This window comes from Chiloscyllium punctatum, chromosome 23, assembly GCF_047496795.1.
Source record: "Chiloscyllium punctatum isolate Juve2018m chromosome 23, sChiPun1.3, whole genome shotgun sequence".
In the NCBI taxonomy this organism is placed as follows: domain Eukaryota; kingdom Metazoa; phylum Chordata; class Chondrichthyes; order Orectolobiformes; family Hemiscylliidae; genus Chiloscyllium; species Chiloscyllium punctatum.
The window spans coordinates 91182539-91199796 of NC_092761.1; the positions used below are offsets into that span (position 1 = coordinate 91182539).

The following is a 17258-nucleotide window of genomic DNA, read 5'->3' on the forward strand; positions in this document are numbered from 1 at the left end:
TGAGAATCCAGAGAAAGTACATTCCTGTCAGGGTGAAAGGAAAGGCTGGTAGGTATAGGGAATGCTGGATGACTAAAGAAATTGAGGGTTTGGTTTAGAAAAAGAAGGAAGCATATGTCAGGTACGGACAGGATAGATCGACTGAATCCTTAGAAGAGTATAAAGGCAGTAGGAGTATACTTAAGAGGGAAATCAGGAGGGCAAAAAAGGGGACATGAGATAGCTTTGGCAAATATAGTTACGGAAAATCCAAAGGGTTTTGACAAATACATTAAGGACAAAAGGGTAATGAGGGAAAGAATAGGGCCCCTCAAAGATCAGCAAGGCGGCCTTTGTGTGGAGCCGCAGGAGATGGGGGAATACTAAATGAGTATTTTGCATCAGTATTTACTGTGGAAAAGGACATGGAGTACATAGAATGTAGGGAAATAAATGATGACATCTTGAAAAATGTCCATATTACAGAGGAGGAAGTGCTGGATGTCTTGAAATGCACAAAGGTATATAAATCCCCAGGACCTGATCAGGTCTACCCTAGAATTCTGTGGCAAGCTAGGGGAGTGATTGTTGGGCCCCTTGCTGAGATATTTGTATCATCGATGGTCACAGGTGAGGTGCTGGAAGACTGAACGTTGGCTAACGTTGTGCCACTATTTAAGAAAGGTGGTAGGGTCAAGCCAGGGAATTATAAACCAGTGAGTTTGATGTCGGTGGTGGGCAAGTTGTTGGAGGGAATCCTGAGGGACAGGATGTACGTGTATTTGGAAAGGCAAGGACTGATTAGGGATAGTGAATATGGCTTTGTGTGTGCGTAATCGTCAACTCAAGCTTGACTGAGTTTTTTGAAGAAGTAACAAAGCAGATTGAAAAGGGCAGCAAGGTGGACATGATCTATATGGACTTTAATAAGGCGTTCAACAAGGTTCCTCATGGGAGACTAGTTAGCAAGGTTAGAACTCATGGAATTCAGGGAGAACTAGCCATTTGGATACAGAACTGGGACAAAGGTAGAAGACAGAGGGTGGTGGTGGAGGGTTGTTTTTCAGACTGGAGGCCTGTGACCAGTGGAGTGCCACAAGGATCAGTGCTGGGTCCACTATTCTTTGTCATTCATATAAATGTTTTGGATGCGAGCATAAGAGGTGTACAGTTAGTAAGTTTGCAGATGACACCAAAATTGGAGGTGTAGCGGACAGCGAAGACGGTTACCTCACATTACAATGGGATCTTGATCAGATGGGCCAGTGGGCTGAGGAGTGGCAGATGGGGTTTAATTTAGATAAATGTGAGGTGCTGCATTTTGGAAAAGCAAGTCAGAGCAGGACTTATACACTTAATGATAAGGTCCTGCTGAGCAAAGAGACTTTGGAGTGCAAGTTCATAGCTCCTTGAAAGTAGAGTCACAGATGGATGGGATGGTGAAGCAGGTGTTTGGTATGCTTTCCTTTGGACATAGACATAGAACATTACAGCATAGTACAGGCCCTTTGGCCCTCGATGTTGCGCCACCCTGTCATTCTAATCTGAAGCCCATCCCACATACACTATTCCATGTTACGTCTATATGCCTGCCAATGATGACGTATTGGTCAGAGTACTGAGTACAAGAATTGGGAGGTCATGTTGTGGCTGTACAGGACATTGGTTAGCCCACTTTTCAATATTGCATGCAATTCTGGTCTCCTTCCTTTTGGAAGGATGTTATGAAACTTGAAAGGGTTCAGAAAAGATTTACAAGGGTTGGAGGAATTGAGCAATAGAGAGTGGTTGAACAGGCTGGGGCTGTTTTCCCTGGAGTGTCGGAGGGTGAGGGGTGACCTTTTTGGAGGTTTATAAAATCATGAGGGGCATGGAGAGGATAAGTAGACAAAGTCTTTTCCCTAGGGTGGGGGAGTCTAGAACAAGAGGGCAAAGGTTTAGGGTGAGAGGGGCAAGATATAAAAGAGACCTAAGGAGTAACTTTTTTTCACGCAGAAGGTGCTATGTGTATGGAATGAGCTGCCAGAGGAAGTGATGGAGGCTGGTACAATTGCAACATTTAAAAGGCATTTGAATGGGTATATGAATAAGAAGGGTTTGGAGGGATATGGGTCAGGTGCTGGCAAGTGGGACTAGATTGGGTTGGGATATCTGGTTGGCATGGACGGGTTGGACCGAAGGGTCTGTTTCCATCTGTACATCTCTATGACTATATAAAAGAGACCCAAGGGGCAACTTTTTCATGCAGAGGGTGTATGGGATGAGCTGCCAGAGGAAGTGGTGGAGGTTGGTAAAATTTAAAAGGCATTTGGATGGGTATATGAATAGGAAGGTTTTAGAGGGATATGGGCCAAGTGCTGGCAGGTGGGGCTAGATTTGGGTTGGGATGTTTGGACGGCATGGACGAGTTGGACCGAAAGATCTGTTTTCGTGCTCTACCTCTGTATGACTCTTTTTGGTTTGTCAGACATTGAAAAGAACCTGTTTCCGTGAGCTGTTGTATCTCAGCTGAAGACCAGTGTTGGCGTGGAATATAACCCATCGTGAACTGCTGCCCTTCAGAAGGCAGAGTCTGTGGGAGACATGATTGCCTCCCCCACCAACTGCCCACCACACATCCCCTGTCCCCCAAACTCCCTGCCCCGTCTTCATGATGAGCCATAACCAAGGTTGCATCCAATTTAATGGGAGAAGGTGCATTATGGTTTTTGTCACTCGGTTCGTACCCCATCGGCCCAGGTTTAAATTGAACTGGATTTATATCCCACACTGGCAAGCTGGTTAATTGTAAATTCCATTAATAATATTTGGAAATGATCATATATTGCTGATCATGACAATCTAGTTCACTGATGTCCCCTGGGAAAGGAAATCTGCTGTCCCATGTGACTCCAGACCCACAACAATGCAGGCAACTCTTAACTGCCCTCTGCAATAGCTGAATGAGCCAGTCAGTCAGGGGGAAATTTGGGATGGCCAACAAGTGCTGGCCCAGTCAGTGACCTGTACATCTGCAAGGAAAAAAATTAGTTTTAAAAGAAAAAGTAATGGAGTACATGCAAACACCACCAATTTCCTCCTTTCCACCTTGCCTATATTTGAATTGTTGTTGCCAGCTGCTGAGTTATTCATTTGCAATTTCCTATGCACACATTCACATGCTTCAGAGTACACTGTCAGTCTGTTTTCCTCACCTTTCCTAGGATCCAGGAAATTGTAAACACACCCACATCCATGAAAGAATAAAGAAAAAATATATACTTTCTGGTAGGAATCTCTGTCTATTTCTTTAATCCTTGCAGTTCCTGGTGAGTTAGAATTCCCAGCTCCTGCCCCTCTTGCCATGTCAACCAAGATCTCGAACACCACCCGTCCCCTGTCCTTGCTGTCCAGACTGGGGAACATGTCACACAGTCAGGCGAATGCAGCATGCTGGGTTTGTTTCATTATGGCAGTAAACCTCTTCCTCCTTGCTGTCCACAGCACCATTGGGAAGCTGGAGCCATCATATGTGATACGGAAGTTTCTAGATGCGCAGCGGATCCACAACCTGACAGCATATCTTCAGGCCCTGCACCGTCAGTCACTGGCCAATGAGGACCACACAACGCTTCTACTCAACTGTTACACGAAACTGAAAGACAGCTCCAAACTTGAGGAGTTCATCAAGGTAAAGTCAATGTGTTCTGACTCTCTCCTTCCCATGAACTGTAGTGCTCAGAACAGAATCAGCTGACTCTTTGGTAGTGAGGAAACATAAATAGCCGTTGACCTTTTGTAGCAGTAATATTCATTCAGTGTCCTAAGCTGGAAACTCTAGGTGAACACTGACCACTGGGTGTGAAGCAGTCACCTGCCTGAAATGGTTTGTGTTTAACTAATGCAGCCATTTTGCCCGCTCAAATATTTCCGGGCATGGTTTCCCTCAGATGTTAGAAGTACACATTTGATAAGATACTTCACAGTCAATGGGGCAAATACAGTCATCAATCGTGTGAAACATTAATAATGCCATAGTTTACATGCAGGTCAGTTGAAGAGTCCTGTTAACAATATCTCCTGACAGCTTGAGATGAGCTGATTTAAGATTCCGGTGGTTTAAAGAGGAGGTGCTGGGGGGTGGTCCTGTAGGCGGGTACAGCTTCTCAATGGTGTCACAGAAATGCAGGGTTTTTTAGTTGTAAATAGCAGTGAAGTAGATTGGGCAGCAGTTCATTTTAAGATTTGACTTTTGCGTGTTGACTAGTTTATTATTCCCTTTCATCCCAGACCAGTGATAATGAGGTCCACTTTGATGTTGAAACTGCAATCAAGGTGCTGCGTCAGGCAGGTTATTTCCGACATGCTGTCTATCTGGCTGATAAACACTCTCACCACGAGTGGTACCTCAAGATCCAGCTCGAGGATATCAAGGTAGCTATATCCATGTCCAGCTGCACCTTCCTCAGTAATCACACACTGCTCCTCATGCTGAAGTACCAAAGGGATTGGAGATTGTACTGCTGCTGCTATCTACACGCTGGTCATATCTACCCCATTCGGTTTCTCACATTGTCCTGAATCCTATTTTCTACATCCTGTCACCTGATTCTCTCCATTCACGTATTTTTGTTATCAAATATTACAGTATCTCCATTCCACTGCTTGGAAGATTAACCAATTAAAAGTTGGTGTGTAACTAATAGCAGGTGAATTTGCCATTTGATAGTTATGGAGTTGACTGTTTAATTGTACCTGAAGATATCATGTACTTCACTCCATCAGCCCCCTCCCATCTCTCACTCAAAACATTGAGCTTTGTTATGACACACACGTGGGATTGGGTGATAACTTGGGTACATTAGGTAGAGCTACCCCACATTATCCTTCCATTGTCTTCTTACCAGATTCTCCACCTCCCCATATGTATTGTCTGATTCGGCATCATCCCTTGAGTCTAAAACTGATTCACCACCGTATCTGATAGAACCTCTTCGTCTGAAACTATCGGTGCTTCTGAAATCCTGGTTTTATTTATTTTCCCCTCTGAGCCCCTATTGCGGACCTTTGGCTCTTGGAATTGTTTCCTCTTCACAGAACTACCAGGAAGCCCTATGCTACATTGGGAAGCTGCCCTTTGACCAGGCAGAGAGGAACATGAAGAATTATGGCAAGACACTCATGCACCATGCTCCAGATGAGACCACTGAGCTGCTGAAAATCCTGTGTACAGATTACAGAGCCAGCGGAGAGCTACCAGCAGAGACAGAATCTGCAGGAAGAAACAAGAATAAGGTACAGATGAATCCCTTTCCCTTTCTGTCTTAAGCTGCACCACAGAAGGAGGCTCTGTCACCCATTATGCCTGTGCTATCTTCATAAAAGAGTTGTTTCAGTTCCAAAGCCCCCCCCAATCCATGCCTTTCCCCTGAGCCCTGTGAATTTTCAGCTGTTTATCTGAACCCCATTATTGAACTTACTTCCACTGCTGCTTCAGACAGCTCATTCCAGATGATGATACTCTCAATGCACTTATTAAAAACCCTTGTCTCTCCTTGGTTGTTGCCCATGCCATCACTGAAACTAGTTTCTCATTTACTCAGTCAAACCTCTTATCCTTCGAAAATCTACTATCAATACTGTGGGCGGCATGGTGGCACAGTGGTTAGCACTGCTGCCTCACAGCGCCAGAGACCTGGGTTCAATTCCCGCCTCAGGCGACTGACTGTGTGGAGTTTGCACATTCTCCCCGTGTCTGCATGGGTTTCCTCTGGGTGCTCCGATTTCCTCCCACAGTCCAAAAATGTGCAGGTCAGGTGAATTGGCCATGCTAAATTGCCCATAGTGTTAGGTGCAGGGGTAAATGTAGGGGAATGAGTCTGGGTGGGTTGCGCTTCGGTGGGTCAGTGTGGACTTGTTGGGCCGAAGGGCCTGTTTCCACACTGTAAGTAATCTAATCTAAAAAAAATACTCTGCTTAATTTTCTGTGCTCCAAGGAGACCAATTGCAGCTTCATCAGTCTTTTCACATATCTGAAGTCCAACATCCCTGGGACCATTCTGGTGAATCTCCTCCCTCAGGATTGACATCCTTCCTAAACTCCTGAACTTGCCCAGAATTGAACATTACACCAGCTAACCAAAGGAGACCTTATTATCATTCTTCGTTTTTGGCTTGTGTTTTCTCATTTTAGGCAAATTCTGAGGAGTTTATTTCAATCTTTGCCAACAACCCACGGGAGCTGAAGAATTTCTTGGAGCATATGATCCAGGTTCAGGCGAACTCCCCACAGGGTGTGTACGATACTCTGCTCGAACTCAGGCTGCAGGACTGGGCCCATGAGGAGGATGTTCAGGTTCGAACTGTTTGTCTTTTACCTGATGTGCGCTGATGGGATTTTCCCCAGTTTAGACAATCTCCTTCTCTTTCTCCAGTTTAGTGTTGGGGATGTGGGTTTAGCGTGTTTTTTATCCTGCTCCAGCAAATCACCTCGTCCCAGCTTAAGCCTTTTCGCTGCTATGCAGGTTCCCATTTTTATCACACTGCCCTTGCTGGGGCTTCAGTGATATTCCATATTTATTGTGAAGATTTCCATATACATTTGTGTGCCATGATGCTCTTAGAAATTTGCTGCATTTACTAATGGCTCAATGACAGAGTTATATCAAATGTTCTGTATAGAAGAACACCACTTGCCTCATTCTATACCAACATGTGCTCTATGTGAAACCTCCTAACATTTCCAGAAGACAGTACAGAACAGTCCCTTGAGCCCATTGTGTTTACACCAACAAAAAAAACCTCTAAATCAGTGCAAGTCCCATTTGGCAGCACTCGGCCAACAGCCTCGAGTGTTATGATACTTCGTGTCCATCCAAGTATTTTTTTAAAGTTTGTGAGGTTTCCTGCCTCAACCTCCCTCCCAGACTGTGTATTCCAGATTCCCACTACCCTCAAATCCCCTTTAAATTCCTAACCTTTAGGTTAATATTATGGCCCCTCATTATTACCCTTCAATTGAGGGGAACAGCCGCTTTTTATTATCCAACCTGCCCATGCCCCTCATAATCTTACACACTTCAATCAGTGTCACACACACTCCCCTCCAACCCCTGGTAATCCAGCCTCTCTTCATAGTTGAAGCATTCAATTCGGATCACCATGCTGGTGAATCTCCTCTGTATTCCCTCTAGTGTAATCACATCCTTCCTATAGTGTAATGACCCCCACATACTGCACACAGTGCTCCAGCTGTGACCTGACCAAAATTCTATACAACTTCAACATAACTTTCCCACTCTTATACCACAACTGATAAAGGCAAATGTCCAATATGCTGCCTTGACTTCCCGAATAAACTGCCTTCTGCCTTCAGGGATCTTTGGAGAAGGGTGGCATGGTGGCTCAGTGGTTAGCACTGCTGCCTCACAGTGCCAGGGATCCGTGTTCGATTCCACCCTCGGGTGATGGTCTGTGTGGAGTTTACATGTTCTCCCCATGTCTGCGTGGGTTTCTTCTGGGTGTTCCGGTTTCTTCCTGTCGAAGATGTGTAGGTTAAATGGATTGGCCATGCTAAATTACCAATGGCAAATGTATGGTTACAGGGATAGAGTAGGGGGATAGGATGCTCTTCAGAGAGTTGGTGTGGTTTTGTTGCACTAAATGGTCTGTTTCCACACGATAGGGATTCTAAGTATCTCAAAATCCCTCTGTTCGGCTAAAGCTTCTTTATGTCCTGCCATTTAGTGCCATAGTGTCCTCCTCATTCACTGCAACAATATAACTCACTTTTACTTTCATCTTCAAAATATATTCAGCTTCCTGTTAAGTGTAACTCTGCATTTCACCTCAGGGCAATGGCAGCCAGTTCACTGTTAACCTGGATAAAGAGGATTCAACTGAATTTTGATTTCTTGGTGACTATCTTAAATTGGTGGCCTCAAGTTTTGGAAACATTCCCTGCATTACTTTATCAAACCCATTTATAATTGTAGAGAAAAACTCACTCCCAATCCCTCTGTGTCCTTCTCTCGGGTGAAGAGAAGCAGCTTTCCTGATCGCTATCCCTCAGTTTTGTATCATCTTATAAATCTGTATTGCATGTCCTCCATTATCTTTTTTTTAAATAAACTCTAATGTAGTATTCTAAATATGGCCTAACCAAGATTTGATATGAACTAGCTTCTCTACTTCTCAATTCCCACATGTACAAATTTGCTTTTATTATGGCCTTATTATCTGTCATTATCTTTAGTTATTTATGTATTGAGCTCCCAGATCCCTTTGCTGCTTCATATAATTTAGATTGTGCATTTTGAAACAAAAATTAAAACCTCACTTCCAAACTGGTGGCCTCAGCCATCCAGAAGGACAACGTAGCAAACACATGGGAATAACTCTGCCTACAAATGTCTCTCAAATCCACATACCATCCTGACCTGGAGTAATAAAACTATTCCTTCACTTTTGCTGGGTCAGAATCCCGGAGTCCCTTCCTAAAAGCATTTTGATGAAACCTACACCCCAATAACAGCAGCAGTTCAAGAAGGCAGCTCACCACTATCTTCTTCAGGGCAACAATAAATGCTAGCCCAGCCAGCAATGCCCACATCCCATTAAAGAATAAATTGTCTATATTAACACTTGCTGCTACTCGTAACATAATTCTGCAAGTTAATTAATGTTTGCTTATGTTATTTATTGCACTCATCCTTTGTATTGACCACTCTATCCATCCCAGACCACCAACATTTGGTGTCATCCAGAAATGTAGAATTTTATGAACCATGCATTTTAACATGACCAATATCACTTCAAATCCAGCCCAGGGATGGCAGGTCTGGAGGGACAGTCTGAGGTCTTTATGCTTCCAGTCTGTTATTAGAAATTACTGAATTGCAGTTCAGCACTCCTCCTGCTGTGTATTAAATGGTTATTTCTGTTACATTTCCCAATCAGGTGAAGAAGCAACTGCAGGAAGATGCGATGAGCCTGTTGAAGAGTGGTTTATTTAAAGCTGTCTTTGACAAGGCGCTGGTGCTGTGCCAAATGCACAATTTCAAAGACGGAGTGTTGTACCTGTATGAGCAGGGCCGACTGTGAGTGCAGAATGAGATCACTTGTATTTCGGAAATGCTGTGATATTCTCACCCAGGACTGGAACAATGGTGCCTTTGTGTTTTATAATTTACAGCTGGTCAGAGGCTGACAGAGAGCAGACATTTGAATTGGCTTCATTTGCAGAGAAACAACAAACAAGGAAATCAGGATTTGAGCAGAACACTGCACCAGGCAGCCTCAGCACAAATTTAAAATCTATGTAAGCGCAGAAGGAAATAGATTCACCAGTCACTTTGGAGAAAAGCTCCATTTTTGATGGAATTAGGAAATATAGCCAAACTGGTGGAATTCTTAATGAGTACCAGAGCTCAGCTGTACAGGTTTTGAAGACAACAGTTTGTGTCTAAAAAGCACCTTTCAATGTAATTTATCCCATAGGATCAGAACCTGATGAAAATTGACACCAAGACAAAAAAGATGTTATGATGAGTAAGGTCCTGGTCAAAGACTTTTAAGGACTGTTGTAAAGGAGCAGAGAAAGTTAGAGCTGGAGAGTTTTAAGGAAGGAATTCCAGAGCCTAGTAGAGCAGGCAGCTGAAGGCATGGTCCAGTGAGAAGGCAGATGGTCAGATTTTGTGGGAAGGGGTGAACCTGGACGGAAGGTTGTACCTACCAGAGGTTAAGGTGAGGCCATGAAGGATTTCACAAACCTCTTGGACAGAGATATTCCCTGATGTGTGGATTATTGGGATCAGCACTGTGACTGTGTTGATAATGGGTTAGTGGGCAGCACCACCCTCTCTACGTGAGGAGGTCAGGGTTCATGTCCCTTTTGAAAGATTTGAACATAAAATCTAGCCTGACATTCTTTCAGTCTCAATATTCCTGGAGTGTTGCATTGTCCAAGACTGCACTCTTGGGTAGATGTAAAAGATCACATGGCACTGTTTAAGAGAGCACAGAAGTTGTGACCAGTGTCCTGACCAATATTTACCCCTCAATCAACGTTTCAAAAAAAACTAGTCATTGCCAACTTGCTGTTTTTTTGGGAATCTTGCTGTGCTGAAATTGGCTGCTGGGTTTCCTACATTACAACAATAACAGCACTTCAAAGACAGTTGCTTAATTGGTAATAAAACACTGGCCCTAAGCCTAGAACAGATGTTATATAAAACACTGTGGTCGTGAGCCTGTGACAGATGTTTTATAAAACACTGGCCCTGACACTGTGACAGATGTTGTATAAACATGAATCTTTGTTTCTGTAGTAAGGTCGCTGATGAGAGGCGGGGAGGAGAGGGTCTTGTCTGTGTCTCACCTCTGTTCCAAGTTGTGGATGCTTTCTCTCAGATACCAGCAGATAATGCATTATCATATGCAGAACGATGAGTATGCTAAGGTGATCGAGACATGTGAGCGGTACGGGGAGCAAGAGGCCTGCCTCTGGGAACAAGCACTCGGATACTTTGCACGGAAGGAGGAGGATTGTAAGGAATATATCAGCAGTGTGCTGAGGCACATCGACAGGAACAACCTGATGCCGCCTCTGCTGGGTAAGACTGAGTCTCCTCACTGGATAGTCTCCTGTGCCATGAGCAGGCTGCCCTCTCCCTGTGGGTAAGAGCTGGACTCATTCATATGTCCTTTATCGAGGGTCAGACTATCCATTTTGTTCTGTGGGTGGCAAACCATGATCCCTGCCCCTCCCCTGTCAATCTGACTTATGAAAGGCAGTCAGCTGTATCATCACTGCAGAAACTGTTGGCTCCTGCAGCATAGAAAATGTAGCCACAGAGAAACTAGCACAGAGTTTAGTAGCAAAGCCTCAGATGCTATGTGTACATGTATACACACTGAGAGTCCTCTCTGACTAAATTAATTTAACAAACATTTCAGTAACCAAGGAGATGAAAGACCGCTTCATCTGCTGCGGCTTCTCTCAACAAAGATTAAAGGTCACATCCACATACCATGTGACAATACATCAAGGTCACATGATCAGCAATGGTGTTTATTACATTTTACTAATTTGGACCTAGTTCATTACATCTGATTTCCCAGTTTCCTGCATATGGTCAGTGAATTGATCAACACTGTATTACAGCAACAGAAACAAACAAGACAAAGTTATCAAATTCTGTTCAACGAGACTTTCCTTTGAGAGCTGACCACTGCCAGACACCAGGTCACTTCATGATATTGTAAAGGTTTCTTTAAAACCTTTGATATGTGGGCTTCCTGTTGGAGTAATTGTCCTCCATGCTTTACAATGACCAGATTGTAAATGGTGGAGATATAGCATGGTTGTACAGTTGGCAAGCAAAACAAATCTGAGTTTTGGGGAGGGACAGCGCACTTTACTGCACAGCCTGGTCACATTTAATCAGGTACTAAGAAAATGGTCTTCTCAGCGTTGTCCCGAAGAAGGCCATTCAACCTATTGCCCTCTCTCTCGGGTCTTTGACATTCCAAACAAATGTCTCTTACAACCAGGGGGTGGTGATGATACAGTGGTATTATTGCTGGACTGTTAATCTAGAGACCCAGGTAATGTTTTGGGGACACGTGTTCAAATCCTGCCACATCAGATGGTGGAATTTGAATTCAATAAAACAAAAATCCGTCATCCGCAGTCTAATGATGACCAACTATCACTGAATATCAGAAAAACCTGTCTGGTTCACTAACGTCCTTAGGGAAAGAAGCTTGCTATCCTTACCTGGTCTGTAGTAGTGACTCCAGACCCACAGCAATGTGGCTGACTCATAACTACCCTTTGGGCAATTAGGGATAGGCAATAAATGCTGCCTGGCCAGTGACGCCCTCATCCCATGAACGAATTAAAAAGAAACTTACCTTCTAAAAGCTGTTGGAGATTCTGCTGGTCCATTAAGCACAGATTCATAAATCTGAGATTTTCCATGTATCTCTCCTTTCCCCTCCTCCCACCTTGGCAGTTGTACAGACACTGGCTCACAACTCAACAGCCACACTCTCAGTCATTAAGGATTATCTCATTAATAAGCTACAGCAAGAAAGTGACCACATTGCTGAAGATGAGCGAAGGATCAAACAATATCGCGAAGAAACCAAGAAAATCCAGGAGGAGATTGAAGAACTAAAAAGCAGGTAAATGAGCGTAAAGCAGCCAAAATGCTGCTTTGCTGCATTACTGTGGTAGTGGGGGGATGGGGTGGTCTCTGACTGCATCTCATAGGTTGCACTTATAATTCAAGCCCTTTACGTCCAGCACAATTGAGACAACTCAAATGTGTTGGTGTTTTGTACAACTTAATTTTGTTCATAATTTTAATGCTTGTCTGCGTATTGTTTTGTTGTGTTCATTTTCCGAGTGCTTTGGAGTCATGTAACTCTGTCTCTGGACCACAGAAGAGACAGATTTCAGCAACCCCATCTCCAAGGAGCAGAAACTCATCCTGAGTTTGATGTAATTGTGTGCTAAGAGGAAAGATCCATTCCCCCAGTTGTTAATGTGAAAGCTCGTGCTTTTTGATGCTTTTTTTTATCATTTTCACTTTTGTTCCCTCGCGCTCCTGAACTGATGCATTGTTAATTGTGAGAGCCTGTTCCAAGCTTCTGTCTTGAAATCAGTAATATTCTGTGCTCTGCCTGGAATGCTGGAGTTATCAGATTATTGTTTGTTGTCAGTGCAAAGATCTTTCAGAAGCCCAAGTGCAGCATGTGTAACAGTCCTCTGGAACTGCCCTCTGTCCACTTCCTGTGTGGCCACTCCTTCCACCAACACTGCTTTGAGAGTTATGCAGAACATGATTCAGAATGTCCAACCTGCATGCCTGAAAACCGGAAAGTAATGGACATGATCCATGCCCAGGAACAGAAGCTGGATCTTCACGACAAGTTCCAACATCAGGTAAACATCACACATGAGGGGCTCAGGAACAACAGGACTCTCATGGATTTGACAAACAACTTAATTGTGAGGTCCATGACGGTTGGTCCTAACAGTGGTGTCTCCTGATATTCAGCTTGTGCAGGAAACAGTGGTTAGTGATTTCCACACAGACTTATACATGCGACCGCGCACTTCCCCCCCCCCCCCACACAGATACACACGCAAATCACCCCCCACACAGACACGCGCAAAGCTCTCCACCCACACACACACACGCAAAACCCCCACACAGACATGCATGCAAACCCCCCCACACAGACATGCACACAACCCCCACTCCACACAGACACACATGCAAACCAACCTCCCCCACGCAGACACACGCAAACCCCCCCCCCCCCCCTCCACACACGCAAACCCTCCTACATAGACACATATGCAAGCCCCCCCCACACACGCAAACCCCCTGCACAAGTCAGCCAATCTCCACAGTCAGCACGTTAATGACTAATGACCAATGACCCGGCAGGCGTGCGTGCGTAGTGTTTGCATGCACGGATAGGGTTTACAAGCAGACATGCAAACCCCCCCCCCCCCCTCCCAGACAGACAGACACACACACACACACACACACACACACACACACACACACACACACCCCTACACACACACACACCCTACCTGTGCATGCAAATACTACGTGTACACGCCTGCCGGGTCATTGGTCATTAATGTGCTGCCTGTGGAGATTGGCTGACTTGGGTCTGCACCTCAGATTGTTCATCCTTCATTTAAAGCCTGGTATTTCCCCCGAACGCAGGGTACTGATTGTACTGTATTACGTAGTGGACTGATTGTACTGTATTACTAACCTGTTTTTTTTTGCCTGTTCCTTCTGATGCCCTCCATTTATTTGTTTCCAGCTGAAGTGTTCAAAGGATGGATTCTCAGTCATTGCAGATTACTTTGGCCGTGGGGTCTTCAATAAACTGACACTAATCACAGACCCTCTCCCTGGGAGAGCAGGCACTGCAAACCTTGATGTGGGACTCCAGAGGGATTTGTTGATACACACAAAGAGAACTTCTTAAGGATACAAACCAATACCTGCACCTTTATCCAACACTTTTTAAAAACTCATGTTGAATACCTATAATCATGACTCAGTGACAGAGACTTCAGTGATGAGTCTGTGTGTTTGATGTGAATCACTGAAACCACATTTAATTGGATGTGACTCTCAATAAGCATTGACCATGGATTTAACCACTGAGGGCCCTGATACTATGTTACTATTGACTGGAGAAAGACCAATCCCTCCAGCTCCATATTGGGAGAAGGCTGGCTCCATTAACTTTAAATTGAAAGTGATTTCGGAGTACACATTGCCATGTACAGAGTGATACTGGGTCACAAATCCAGTAAGATCCATAAAGGAGGAGTGCATCACTTATGCATCAGGGACGTTCCGGGTGGTTTGCAGCTGAACTGTCAATTGGCTAATGTTAGATTATCTCAGTTTGAGGTTTTACCTCATGGGGTACCACCAAATAAATACTCATAAGTGACAGTTCTGTGAAATGCTTCTCCTCTTCCCTGGCCGTTGACCGGAACACTGGAGAAAATCCTACAAAGCATGACTCTAATGATTGCACCAAACCCCTCTGCATTAAATCCATTCCCTTCAATCAATGACTCTGCCAATGAAATAGAACCACAACGCCTAATGTAGGAGATACCTTCTCGCTGTACTGGGAAGCATGAATAATTTTTTCTCCTCCAATCACCTGGCTTAAAGTGCTTGATGTTGGCCATCATTATTTTGGCAGCAGAGAGGAGGGTGCAACTGTGATGATTGTGTTCTGTATGACTCTGCCAAAGCAGTTTAGCACTTTTGTGATTCAGCTTCACGTTTTCTAGAGTGTCTCTGACCTCGCAGCATTGTGAAATGTACCACTTCCTTCTTACTTTCATATCTTCCCCATCAGGATCCTTCCTGATTTATTTGTGACACACTTACATCCAATTCTTGTATTTTCTGCTATTATCCTAGTCTATGCATGTCTCTGTTTTTAATACATTGTACCCGCACAAAACTTAAAAAAAACTTCAGAATTTGGAAATGTGAATAAAGAATACAGCAGTAATTGAATTGAGATTCTTTGTGACTGGATTTTTCATACAGATAACTGAGTTGTATTTATAAAAGCGTCCCAGGATGCTGCATAAGAATGTTATGAGGAAAAAAAATTGAGAACAAACTACATTAGGAAATCTTAGACATGGTGGCCAAAGGCTTGTTCTTGGGGTATTTGAGAGGAGCAGTGGGTGTTTTGGGGAGGGAATTTCAGAGCTTGGGCAATGTGCAGCTGCAGGCATAGCCACGCAATGAAAATAGGGATGATCAAGAAGCCTGAGTCAAGGTGGAGTTATTGCACAACTGGAGGAGATTAGACATACAGCAATGAAAATAAATTGCTGGAAAAACTCGCCAGTCTGGCAGCATCTGTGGAGAGAAAAAAAGTTAATATTTCAGATCTAGTTACCCTTGAATAGAATAGCCTTTATTGTTAAATGCTTTCGAATGAAAAAATTTTGTAATGTCACCTCTCTGTTGTTTTAGATACAGGATACCTAAGGTTAAATATCACTGATCACACTGAGGAAATCCATGCATTTGATCTCTGGTTTGACCAAGTGTAGGTGAAGATTTATATCCTCTGTTTAAATAGACTGAAAGAACTACAGTCACACAGTTACAAAAACGCATTGGTGGTACCAGAAACTGACTTGAGCATGTCTACCCACAATTCGAAAGTTGTTAACCTTCATATCAGTCCTGCAATCAAAATAATAACAATGATGAATAAAAGCATTCAACTAATTTGGATAGACTTTTCAGAGTATTTAAAATCTGTATTTTAGCCACTATTCTATTTTGTCAGAGGGATTTTATTTAAAACCCCTGCACTACCACCTAATTGCGGTAGTGCTTGTATTTTCCCCAGCACCAATGTTGTGTGTGTGCAGGTTGAGACACAGTGAAAGACAACAGGTGTACAAATCTTTATTCAGTTTCCACCACCAGGAAGAAAGGAAACACCTGAGTGGCCAGTGACAAGCAGTGCCCTTCAGAGGTAAGATTTGAACCTGTACTCCAGAGCCCGGCCTCTGGATTACGGCTCAGTAATTATGACCACCATGTTCCCCCATTGGTGTCAGTGTGCCTTGCTTTAAGATTCCCAGTCCAGCACTCCCAGCAGCTGATGAAACACCCACCCTCTCCAGAAAATCCTGCCCTCATGATTGCACAAATTAGATTCCCTACAGTGTGGAAACAGGCCCTTTGGCCCAACAAGTCCACATTGAACCTCTGAAAGAGTAACCCACCCAGACCCATTTACCCCTGACTAATGCACCTAACATTATGGGTAATTTAGCATAGCCAGTACACCTAACTTGCACATCTTTGGAGTGTGGGAGGAAGCCCATGCAGACACAGGGAGAACGTGCAAACTCCACACAGACAGTTGTTCAAGGCTGGAATCAAACCTGGGTCCCTGGCACTGTGAGGCAGCAGTGCTTGCCACCAGCAGAGGCATTTATTCTCAAATGGGTATTGAGCACTCTTTCCTTGGAACTTTGAGAAATTTGCACTAATATAGCACTTTCAATACTTCAGGCCACCTATAGTATATTACAGCCAATTAAGAACCTGTGCAACAAAAAACAAAAAAGTGCGAGAGAAGTTCAGGCAGTCTGGCAGCCTCTGTGGAGGGAAGGTCATAGAGTCTCAAGAGAGGTAGAGTACAGAAACAGACCCTTTAATCTGACTTGTCTATGCCAACCAGATATTCTACATTAATCTAGTCCCATTTGCCAGCATTTGACCCATATCCCTCTAAACTCTTCCTATCCATATATCAGATGCCTTTTAAATGCTGTAATTGTGCCAGCCTCCACCATTTCTCCTGGTAGCTCATTCTACATCCCTCTCACCTTAAACTTATGCCCTCTAGATCTAGAACCTCCTATCCTGGAGAAAAGACCTTGACTATTTACTCCATCCATGAGCCTCATGGATTTATAAAATTCTCTAAGATCACCAGTAAGAACTTCTGAAGTGTGGTCACTATGAAAATGAGTGAAGCTAAACAGTTAATTCACACACTGCAATTTCCCATAAACAGCAGCGAAAGTTACATTGATCAGTGAAACTGAACGTATCTACTGCGCGAACAATTACGGCAGTGTACAGCTGTAGATAACTTTATCCCCTGCAGGGAGCGGTGCTGCGGGAGGGCCAGAGTGGGAGCTGGCACCTTGGTCTACTCTTGACGGTTTTTGTACTTGTTGGTGGACGGGT

At 44.0% G+C, this 17258-nt stretch overlaps 1 protein-coding gene across 1 annotated transcript in view; it reads left to right on the forward strand.

Annotated features, from left to right (window-relative positions):
- vps11 (VPS11 core subunit of CORVET and HOPS complexes) overlaps window positions 1-15050 on the forward strand; it is a 39123-nt gene extending 24073 nt beyond the window's left edge. Inside the window, exons 8-16 of the mRNA XM_072593482.1 lie at window positions 3463-3649; window positions 4249-4392; window positions 5056-5253; window positions 6152-6313; window positions 8917-9056; window positions 10369-10571; window positions 11976-12147; window positions 12688-12910; window positions 13816-15050. Coding sequence (XP_072449583.1) covers window positions 3463-3649; window positions 4249-4392; window positions 5056-5253; window positions 6152-6313; window positions 8917-9056; window positions 10369-10571; window positions 11976-12147; window positions 12688-12910; window positions 13816-13983 — 1597 coding nt within the window. The 3' untranslated portion in view covers window positions 13984-15050. The remainder of the gene's footprint in view (window positions 1-3462; window positions 3650-4248; window positions 4393-5055; window positions 5254-6151; window positions 6314-8916; window positions 9057-10368; window positions 10572-11975; window positions 12148-12687; window positions 12911-13815) is intronic.
- Window positions 15051-17258: the final 2208 nt, after the last annotated feature.